Here is a 12,213-nt window from a genome sequence, read left to right as displayed (position 1 = left end):
TAATTCATCCCCCATAGTAATTAATCCCCCATATAGTAATTCATCCCCCCTATAGTAATTCATCCCCCCTATAGTAATTCATCCCCCATAGTAATTCATCCCCCATATAGTAATTCATCCCCCATAGTAATTCATCCCCCCTGTAGTAATTCATCCCCCATATAGTAATTCATCCCCCATAGTAATTCATCCCCCATAGTAATTCATCCCCCATATAGTAATTCATCCCCCATATAGTAATTCATCCCCCATAGTAATTCATCCCCCCTATAGTAATTCATCCCCCATATAGTAATTCATCCCCCATAGTAATTCATCCCCCATAGTAATTCATCCCCCCTATAGTAATTCATCCCCCATAGTAATTCATCCCCCATATAGTAATTCATCCCCCCTATAGTAATTCATCCCCCATATAGTAATTCATCCCCCATAGTAATTCATCCCCCATAGTAATTCATCCCCCCTATAGTAATTCATCCCCCATAGTAATTCATCCCCCCTATAGTAATTCATCCCCCATAGTAATTCATCCCCCATAGTAATTCATCCCCCATATAGTAATTCATCCCCCATAGTAATTCATCCCCCCTATAGTATATCATCCCCCCTATAGTAATTAATTCCCCATATTGTGTCAATTCACTTACCTTTGCTCCGCGCGTTCTTCTCGCCGTGTTCCTGCGCCGTTCTGGTCTTCAGGGCGGACTGTGAGAGGAGAGGAGTTCGTCACGCTGCCCCGCCTACATCCTGGCTGCCCCGCCTACATCCTGACAGCTGCAGAGTCCTGACTTTTGGGGCGGCCGCCCGAGAGGAGGGAGGGGAGCGGGCGCCCGGCACACAGAAGAGTCGCGAGCCGCGGCTTGCCGACCACTGGCCTAGGCGATAGGAGTGGGTACCTGTCAATTTCGGGTACCTGCTCCCCCCCGCCCCCCAAAGGTGCCAATCCTTAATGGGGAGCGGGGGACCAGTCTTTAAAGTGGAATTTCCCCTTTTGGGTGAAGCTCCGCTTTAAAGTGGTTCTAACAGCTGAAGGTTTACATTGAATAAATATAGGTAAAAAAAAACCTTGCGTGTGCAGCTCCCGCTAATACTTACCTGAGCGCGATCCTGATCCAGCAATGTGCACCTGGGTCTCTGCCTCCTCATTGGCCAATGGCTCCCACTGCTGTCAATCACAGCCAGGGAGTGGGGGTCAGGGCCGAGCCTCGCTCTGTGTGTCTCATAGACACACAGAGCCAGGTCGGGAGAAATCACGAGTGTCCCCATAGCCAGCAGCATGCTGTGGGGACACTCAGCAAAGGGGAGGGTCTGGAGCATCGGCGGGGGACCCAAGAATAAGACGATCGGGGCTGCTTTGTTAAAGAACATTGCCCAGAGCAGGTAAGTATACCATGTTTGTTATAAAAAACAAGCAAAAAAAAATCTGAACCTGTACAAGCACTTTAAGTGGGAACAGTTGGGAGGAAGTAAATATGTGAGTCAGCTGCATGTTTTTAGCACCCCCCAATTGCAAATGTAAATGAGGCCTAATACCACAATGACACTTTGCAAATTTTCATTGAATCATCAAAATTCTTTAGTTGTATTATATTCTAGATTTTGGAGAAGTAGTATTTGGGGACAGAAGGATTATTATGACTTCTTGTATTTGCAGGTTCCGAGTCAGTGCGTTGAAAGCACAGTATATAACACTCCTCCGGTATACAGCCCTGGAAAGCAGGGTCTTAAATCAAAAACCACAGTTAGCAGCTCGCCCTGTGCTGACTTGAGTGGGAGCGGTATGGGGGGTGTGGAGGCTGCTGTCCCCAACAAGACTCGCCGCCCAAAGTCTGACAACAGCAGCCCGAACGGTAAGGATAGTATGCCTTTCGCTTCCAGAAATTATTTTAGGCCTGAAGATTAGTTAAAACCCCCATATATTATATTTTTGTGGAGGTGGGGTGGTTAAGTCCTTAAGTGTAACTCATTTTTTTACACTTTTTTTACCTAACTTTATTTTTATCATATAGGGGTCCAAAAGTCCATTAATTTGTTCTAATTCTGTAGTTGAGAGGATTCAGGCAGGGCTGATAATGCTTGAGATAACATTGCAGAGTGCAGAGGACAAGTACTGGATTTTCTGACAGATTCTACTTATTGAACAAATAGAAAAAAAAATACTTTTAGTGGTTTATTTAAAGCTGAACTCCAGGAATTCAGCTCCTTAGTAAAAAGTGAAGGCACACTATGAGTTAAGTCCAATGAGATGCATGACATCTCCTGGACAGTTTTATTGCATCTATTGCAACAGTAGTGTCGCTGTAGCTGCTATGCCTCCCCCTTTCCTCTGCCTGCCCAATCACAGAAGCCTTTGTATTATGTAAACCTATTCACAAAATACAAAGGCTTCTGTGAATTGGCAGGGGAGGTGTGGGCATATCTGCTCTATGTGCTTCTCTCCTCTCTCTCAGCCTAAGCGTCTCATGCCTGGTACACACTATACGTTTTTTTGATTCAACCCTGTGGGCTGAACGATAAAAACTGACAGATTGCTGTACTAACAGCTGTGCTATTGTGTTCTGACAGAGGGAACACCCCCCCCCTTCCCCTCCAGGGCACACCAATCTTCACTTGCAGCCATTGGCTGTGAATGGCGATCGGATGCCGGAAGGCTGCTGGTTTTCCAGCATGCCTGTTTGACAGAAGCCTGACAGGCTACTGTACACACTGGCCTAATATCGCCCAGTGTCTGTTGAACCGGCTGATATCTAGACAGTGTTTATCAGCCAGTGTTCAGTGTAAGCTCCAGAAGAGCCAAAAATCTGTCAGATATAAATTATAGAGATAAATCCAGGAGGTGGCATGCACTTCATTGGACTTAACTCATAGCGTGCCTTCACTTTTTACAAAGGGGCTGAATTCCTGGAATTCAGCTTTAGCAAACCAGAAGGAAACAAATACGTTTGTTGCTAGGGTTTCCATACACTTTAAATGACATTAGCCCCCTTAAAGCATACTCCCCTCCTGTGCTCCAGGATCCCAGAGGATGGGGATGCTATAGACTGAGGGTCCTGCACTGGGAAGGAATGATGCAAATTCATCGTACATTCATTCTGTGCAAATGGGGCAAAATCAAAAATTACTAGGCTATTTTCTCCCCAGGTCGGATGTTCTTCATTCATAGGAATAGCATGAATCAGGAAAATATGGAATTATGGCCACTAGGTGGAGTTAATTATTATAGTAAATAAATGCTTATTGTATGTAATGTGCTATTTTCCTTATTCATGATGGTCCTATGAATGAAGGATATCCAACCTGGAGAAAAAATAGCCGAGTAACATTTCATTTGCAGGCATTCACACAGAACAAATGTGACTTTTGGGTCTTTTTTTCAAGCGGACTAACTATGTAACATGCAATTTTGCAGGATGAATCACTCTTTTTTTTTTTGTAAATACACCCCTATGTCTTTCAAATGTTGCCAATTTCAATGAACAGATGATACTTTCAAAATTAGCTTATGTAGGTGACCCCATCTAGGATTTTAGGTACAAGAATCATGGGTCATTCTGGAGTTCATTCTGACTTACACCCTTGTTCAGGAAAAATGAAAACCCCCAAGCTGAAGTGTACTTTCTGCGATAAAGCTTTTGGGAAGAACTTTGACCTTCAGCAGCACATTCGGAGGTGAGCCTTTTTTATGGTTGTCATTATCTCGTCTCAGTATGAATGGGTCAGTGTTATTGGATGATGGATAAACCACACAGGTGATCATGGGCTTTGATGACCTATTGGGCTTATATGGCTGTATGGCAGTGATAGCAGTGATGTGACAGTGATAGCAGTGATACATCATAATGCATAGCTACCAATCACTGAGTGGGTTTACTATTGTAGTCAGCTAGATGAAAGCTAATTGTTTTCTATGGTTAATGCAGACCATTGCTCTGCTGTATAGAATCCTTGTCTACCATATGAAACGTTTAAAAGTGAAGGTATAACGAAGTACCTGTTGTCATTTGTAGCCCAAAACAATTAAAACAGTCCAACTTGAATGCCCCCCCCCAAACCTGTGTCAGTCGGATCAACTTGTGAATAGACGGATTCAAGACAGACAGGATCGCCTTGTCAAGCTCTAGTAAACTTTAAATGGTGGCCGTCTGCACGCAGACACCCGACTCCTTGTTGCATAAATGTGAATGGAATTAGATGGCTTCAGCTCCTGTTCTCAAACTGTAGAACGCTCCTCAGATGCGTTTGGGGCAAAGCGTGTCTGAGGAGTTCTCTGCAGGTGGAGAAGAGAAGCGGAATCCATCTTTTACTCATTTCATGCACATTTAGGCAAGAAGGAGTCAGTGTCTGTATGCAGATGGACACCAATTTGTTGGTCTACTTGCTTTCATTGTTATAAGCTGCAAGTTCCCCCTTTGTGTTCTTATCTGAAACTGGACTTCCTTTACTATAGTAATATGCCCAAGTACCCACCATCCTCAGGCTAATGCAATGACAGTGTCCTTGAACAACGGGCTATCTCTTGATATATTCACATCTTAGTTGTGCCCCAGAGTTGTGTAAATGTTTTCCAACAACCCTAATGTTTAGCTTTTGGCTAGACTGAGGGAGGCATAAAGCCCCTGATAGGTTTTTATTGTGCAACATTATAAGCAGTAGTGAGAGCGCCACCTCCATAGGTCATAGTATCCAATAGGGTTATTTATTAGATTTTCAGTAGAATAAAAAATCCAACACATTTCCGGGGAACACTTACCCTCAGGGCTTGGATCCTATACCATCTCAAATATGACTGGACTTGACTTGACTGGGTTCCAATAATAATTGTGATTTCTATATGAGAAGATCTTTACCAGAAGCAGCTTTTTGCAGCGTGCAGATTATTGTTATCCCATTGAGTGAAAACATATTTTAAGTAATATTAACACCAAGCTCTGATGTTGTCAAAGTGTTTGAACCACCAAAATGCGTTGGTTTTTTATTCAATTAAAAATATAATACAATATCACCTTGGACTCTTCAGCCTATAGGTATAGTGCTCTCTCTACAGTTTATAGCAGTGGTCTCCAAACTGCGGCCCGTGGGCCAAATGTGGCCCTTTGCTTGCCTGTATCTGGCCTTCATGGTACTATTCCTCCCTCTGATACAAACAAGGAGGCACCATATCTTCCAGTGGCACCAACTATGGGGCATTTTTCCTTCCACTGACACCAATGATGGGGTACAATTTCTCCCACTGATATAAACAATTAGGTACTATACCTCCAACTAATACCAATGATGGAGCACTATTCCTCCCACTGACACCAGTGATGGGGCATTATTCCTCCCACTGATACCAATGATGGGGCACTATTCCTCCCACTGATACCAATGATGGGGCACTATTCCTCCCACTGACACCAATGATAGGGCACTATTCCTCCCACTGATACCAATGATGGGGCACTATTCCTCCCACTGATACCAATGATGGGGCACTGTTCCTCCCACTGATACCAATGATGGGGCATTATTCCTCCCACTGATACCAATGAGGGGGCACTATTCCTCCCACTGACACCAATGATAGGGCACTATTCCTCCCACTGATACCAATGATGGGGCACTATTCCTCCCACTGATACCAATGATGGGGCACTAATCCTCCCACTGACACCAATGATGGGGCACTATTCCTCCCACTGATACCAATGATGGGGCACTATTCCTCCCACTGATACCAATGATGGGGCACTATTCCTCCCACTGATACCAATGATAGGGCATTGTTCCTCCCACTGATACCAATGATGGGGCACTATTCCTCCCACTGATACCAATGATAGGGCATTATTCCTCCCACTGATACCAGTGATGGGGCACTATTCCTCCCACTGATACCAATGATGGGGCACTATTCCTCCCACTGATACCAATGATGGGGCACTATTCCTCCCACTGATACCAATGATGGGGCACTATTCCTCCCACTGATACCAATGATGGGGCATTATTCCTCCCACTGATACCAATGATGGGCACTATTCCTCCCACTGATACCAATGAGGGGGCACTATTCCTCCCACTGACACCAATGATGGGGCACTATTCCTCTCACTGATACCAATGATGGGGCACTATTCCTCTCACTGATACCAATGATGGGGCATTATTCCTCCCACTGATACCAATGATGGGCACTATTCCTCCCACTGATACCAATGAGGGGGCACTATTCCTCCCACTGACACCAATGATGGGGCACTATTCCTCCCACTGATACCAATGATGGGGCACTAATCCCCCCACTGATACCAATGATGGGGCACTATTCCTCCCACTGACACCAATGATGGGGCACTATTCCTCCCACTGACACCAATGATGGGGCACTATTCCTCCCACTGATACCAATGATAGGGCATTATTCCTCCCACTGATACCAATGATAGGGCACTACTCCTCCCACTGATACCAATGATGGGGCACTATTCCTCCCACTGATACCAATGATGGGGCACTATTCCTCCCACTGATACCAATGATGGGGCACTGTTCCTCCCACTGATACCAATGATGGGGCATTGTTCCTCCCACTGATACCAATGAGGGGGCACTATTCCTCCCACTGACACCAATGATGGGGCACTATTCCTCCCACTGATACCAATGATGGGGCACTATTCCTCCCACTGATACCAATGATGGGGCACTATTCCTCCCACTGACACCAATGATGGGGCACTATTCCTCCCACTGATACCAATGATGGGGCACTATTCCTCCCACTGACACCAATGATGGGGCACTATTCCTCCCACTGATACCAATGATGGGGCACTATTCCTCCCACCAATGAGAGGGGTTCTATTCCTCCCACTAATACCAATGATGGGGCACTATTCCTCCCACTAATACCAATGATGGGGCACTATTCCTCCCACTGATACCAATGATGGGACACTATTCCTCCCACCAATGAGAGGGGCACTATTCCTCCCGCTAATACCAATGATGGGGCAATATTCCTCCCACTAATACCAATGATGGGGCAATATTCCTCCCACTGATACCAATGATGGGACACTATTCCTCCCACCAATGAGAGGGGCACTATTCCTCCCGCTAATACCAATGATGGGGCACTATTCCTCCCGCTAATACCAATGATGGGGCACTATTCCTCCCACTAATACCAATGATGGGGCAATATTCCTCCCACTGATACCAATGATGGGGCACTATTCCTCCCACTAATACCAATGATGGGGCAATATTCCTCCCACTGATACCAATGAATGGACACTCTTCCTCCTTCCACTGACTATAAGCACTTTTTTTTTACTCCTATTGACGCTGGGACATTTTCTACTCCCACTGGGCACTCCAGCCTTCCTAAACTCTGAAGGACATTAAACTGGCCCTTTGATTAGAAAGTTTGGAGACCTCTGGTTTATATTGTTCGACTTTGCTCAAGAATTTCACCACCATCACCAACACCACCACCTCCTAGGGGGCTTTAATATATGTGAGCAACCTTAGCAAAGTGGGTCAGCTTGATCAAAGAGATGGCCTTTCACAACAATTCTGGATATTAACAATAAAGGTGGCTTCACACTGCCCTGGTGCGGTCCGACTGCACTTTTCTATAGACTTCTATGAGGTCCCGTGGTTTTGGTGCAGTTTCAGAAATTGCAGCAAAGATGCAGCTTCAGGAGTATTGGTGTGCTTTCAGAAACCACACCAACACTACTGGACCTCATAGAAATCTACAAAACAACAAAGCAGAGGTCAAACCGACCTAGTGCATTACCATAACTCAATTGTATTAAACTTTTATAACAAGTGAATACTCACAAATGCATGTCATGTCCAAACATATCTATAAATACATATGAGACCTTCCCATATCCACCATAATCAGCAGATAGTATGGGAAGACCTAATAGCGTCCCAAAAATGCTAATGCATTTCGAGGGCCAAGCCCTTTTCCTCAGAGACCCTCGTTTTTTGGATGCTTTGAGGTCTTCCCTTACCTTCCACTGAATTTGGTGGATTTGGAGGTGGTCTCATCTGTATTTATAGATATACTTGGGCATGATATGCATTTGTGAGTATTCACTTGTTATACTCTTAATAAAATTGAGTTATGGTAATGCACTAGATCAATGCAACCTCTCCTTTGTTCTTTTGTAGTTTGCCCAAGGGTACCCACAGTCCTGAGAAGTCAGCAAGACGGGTATGTGATATACCAATAAGACTAGCCAAGAGGACAGTCCATTTTATCTCTAAGCACCACACCTGAGTGCAGGGGGTCAAGTATCTGATACCTCATAGAAGTCTATGGGAAAGCACAGCTAACCCACACAAAAAATGCGGATTAGCTGTGCTTTCGCAAAAGCACAGCGGGGAATTGTGAAGCTGCCCTAAGAGATCGAGCGCCTCTTATGGACATACATTGTGGTCTGTACCACTGTAGGTGAAAGCCTGGCCTTTCAAGGGTTAAAAGAGGCATCCATGGGGCAACATATTACCTCCCAAGCCCTTAGAGAGAAAAACGAGTGCGGGAGCATAGAGGGCTTTTCATGATTCGAGAAAAGTATTTATTACATAAATGCTATAACTTGTTATAGGTAACTCCTTACTCACATAAATACTTCTTTTCTTGAAGTCATACGGGAGAGAAGCCATTTCAGTGCATTGTATGTGGACGAGCGTTTGCACAGAAGTCCAACGTTAAGAAACACATGCAGACCCACAAAGTCTGGCCAAAAGTTCAAAGTACAACCGGCTCACAAGGATCCATGACATTGCAGGTGGTACCGCTCAACACCTCTCAGCCGGAGGAAGAGCCGGCCGAGAATGTAGGTAGGTATCTGTTGCGCTTTATGGGAAGCAGAACATTATATGGTGTTGTCTTTCTCACAGAGAAATTTGGTTGACATTATGTTTGTATTTAGCCATCTCCAACCAGGTCCCAACAGAAAATGCCTCATCGCAGGACTTGGACGCAGTCCAAAGCGGGTCATGTGATGGGGCAGACGCCAAGCAGGTGGTCATTATTGACAGCTCCTATCACTGCCAGTTCTGTCCCAGCAAGTTTACCAACTACTTCCAGCTCAAATCGCATATGACGCAACATAAACAGGAGCAGGTAGGTCACAAAAGCAGATCATCACTACCTCCGGAGTATACTTGAAGCATATCTAAAGCAGGGTGGATTTGATTTAAATCAAACTGATTTGAATCACGATTTAAATCACAATTTAAATCACTAGTCAGTAAGGCTTGATTTAAATCCTAGTTTTCTTCATAAAGACTAATTCTTGCTGGTATAACTTTAATATACAAGTAGATGAAGATTTTTAGAATAACAACTTTTCATATTAGTTTTTTTATCCCCAGTTTAATAGGTTAATCATTCATATTTGGACAACTTTTCTGTTGTACTTAGGAAGGAGAAAAATAATCATTACCTTAATAATAACAATTTAAATAGATTTATTCAACTGAAACAATAACATTCCAGCATATGTGATTTGCTTAAACATCCGTGTTTGTTAACTAATTTGGCTAAACAAAATATATATTTTAAGAAACTTAGACTGTCAGCCCCTTCCTCCTCACACTTAGTTTTACTTTCTTCTTGTGCAGATCTATTCCACTCCAAACAATCAGAAAAATATTGTTTCTATTCTATTCACTGAACTTCTTGAAACTTAGCACTGAAGGGGTTGATTCTGTATTCATAGGTTTGTAGAAGTTAGGATGAAGGTCTTTTTCTTAACTCTGTTCATGTTATAACATTTTTGCTGTGAAGAAGAGGCATGTGATCTCCGCTGAGTCAAATTCAGTTTTGAGAACTGCAAAAGTAAACCGAGCATCTGTGATAATATCTTGTAGGCAGAGAAACTACCCAATAATCTTACAAAAACCTCTGGAAGAGCATGACATTGTGAATGGATTCATGGAATTTATTTACCAAAAAAATTAAACATATACAGCCTTATTCTACATAATTAAAAAACTAATCTTTATTTCATGGTGGAATAACCTTTGGATGGTAATATATTTTCCTCAAAAAGCATTTTATTTAAAAAAATCCGATTTTAAATCCAAAAAATCAGATTTAAATAAAAAAAATCGATTTTTTTTTTAAATTTTTTAAAAAAAATCATTGATTTTTATCCACCCTGATCTAAAGCCATAACCCTTTTCTTTTTTTCTTGACTGAGGAAGTCTCAGGTTTTTGTTTTGTGTCTTTGCTAAGGAGGTTTACCCTCTCTATTTGTTTTGGTGACCATTGTCAATGGGTCAAAAAGTGATGGCAAATCTAACATTTTACGGTTGTCACTGGAACAGGAAAAGAGGTGAAAATTTTCAATGTGGACACCTGCCTAAGAACGTATCACACTACTGTGCCCGAGTGTGTTTGACCTCCAAAGTTCGTTTGAGTAGTGTGATTGCTTGGTACTGTGCTCAGTTACAGTTCAGCATACTATGCCCTGGCCCATTTGAAGTAGGTCGTCTGCGGATTGGTTCAGTTGTACTCTGCTTTGGTGCCCTTATGTTTCATCGTCAAACTGTACCTGAGCATGGAGCTCTTATGAAGGTTAATGAGCAAGAAAGCAGGGATCTCTGTGTTCTGACTGGTAGAGGTGATGATGCTCAGGTTTGGTACATTGTGAATGTAGATCACCTCCCCAGATCAGTACTATGGTGACACTGTACTGCTCTGGTCACAGTATATACTGTATAAAAAAATAAATAAATAAAAAAAGGTTCAAAAATACTATACAGTGCTCAGCATAAATGAGCACACCTCAGCAGATTTGTCAGAAAACCTTTACTTTCCTTTCAGAATCAATATTTTCTGTGGAACACTATACTACAAAATACTCCCACAAATGCGGGCCATTGATTGCAAACAAGATTTGTTAATTTGCACACACAAAGTGTTTTTCCTAACAAATTCATTCAAGACCATGTTGCAAAAATGAATACACCCCAATGAAAGTCTTAGAACTCATGTACACTGGACGTTTTGATAACGCTGATAACATTAGCTGTGTAAAGTCACGCTAAAAATGTTTTTCAGCTTTTTTTAGTGTTTTTGCATTGGCGCTTAGCTGTGTTTTTCCACGTTTAGCGCCATTTTCCCACGTTTTTCTGCGTTTATATTTATATTTTTTAACTTTTTTTTTACCAAATTTAATTTTTTTGGTCAAAAATGTCCAAAAACGCTGATTTGTGGCGTTTTACTGCGTTTTTCAGCGTTAGAGCATTGTTACTGCTAAAAAACTGCTAAGAAACTCCTCTAGAAACCCACTAGTCCTGGGTTTTTTTTCCAGCCAAAAAACGTCCCTGCCAAAAAACGTTGATTACAGTCTATGTGTGCATGGACACATAGGATAACATGCTGGGGGGGTTTACTAGCTGTAGAAAAAAATATCAAAAGCCAAAAAAAGCAGCTGTAAAAACGTCAAGTGTGCATGAGGACTTAGGAGCAAAGCTAAATTTTAGACAACAAAATCCTAATGAACAAGAATTCAACTACAGGTGAGTCTAATTATTCATTGAACAGGTGTCCAGCAGACAGTTGATTATAAAAGGGCATTTCTTAACAAAGAAAACCCCTCCCATTTCATGCTGTCAGCAGTGGCACCACATGGAAGCGAAATGTCGCAAGGCCTGAGAAAGAAAATAATTTCTTTACACATTTCTTTACACAAGAAAGGTGAAGGCAACAAGAAGATCAGCAAAGCTTTACTTATCAGTCAGAATACTGTAGGAAAAGTGATAGAAATATTTAACAAATGTATAGGGGGGATTGTACCTCCTGCTCAAGTTCCTCTATTTTTAAGGAAACTTGAATGATTACCTTGGAGACGAGTTAAGGCTCTGAATTATATTTATTATTGCATATACTTATATGGGGAGTACAGTGTCCACCCTCACTGTATTCCACTTTCCATAGAGCTCTCTCCTTATATAGGCTTTCTTATCAAATAGAAACAGATCACATTGGAAGGACCAAAGCGAACACTACCCATAAAATGTTACACAAGCCTGCTGGCACAGTTACAATCTAGATATGTGTGTGTCATTTGCAGTAAACAACTTGAAGCATCTCTGATGAGACAAAATGGAGTATACATAGACGTCTTATAATATTCTATATATGTGATTCGGTAAGGATCATAGTTATCCCTATAGACAAAGACGGAACGGAAA

At 42.5% G+C, this 12,213-nt stretch overlaps 1 protein-coding gene across 1 annotated transcript in view; it reads left to right on the top strand.

Annotated features, from left to right (window-relative positions):
* ZNF341 (zinc finger protein 341) overlaps positions 1-12,213 on the top strand; it is a 54,212-nt gene that overhangs the window by 20,388 nt on the left and 21,611 nt on the right. The window contains exons 6-9 of the mRNA XM_089673227.1: positions 1,658-1,853; positions 3,588-3,672; positions 8,651-8,847; positions 8,940-9,133. Coding sequence (XP_089529353.1) covers positions 1,658-1,853; positions 3,588-3,672; positions 8,651-8,847; positions 8,940-9,133 — 672 coding nt within the window. The remainder of the gene's footprint in view (positions 1-1,657; positions 1,854-3,587; positions 3,673-8,650; positions 8,848-8,939; positions 9,134-12,213) is intronic.

This window comes from Staurois parvus, unplaced genomic scaffold, assembly GCF_062004578.1.
Source record: "Staurois parvus isolate SC_StPar_1 unplaced genomic scaffold, SC_StPar_1.0 ptg000137l, whole genome shotgun sequence".
NCBI lineage: Eukaryota > Metazoa > Chordata > Amphibia > Anura > Ranidae > Staurois > Staurois parvus.
This window is presented reverse-complemented; position numbering and strand designations above follow the sequence as displayed.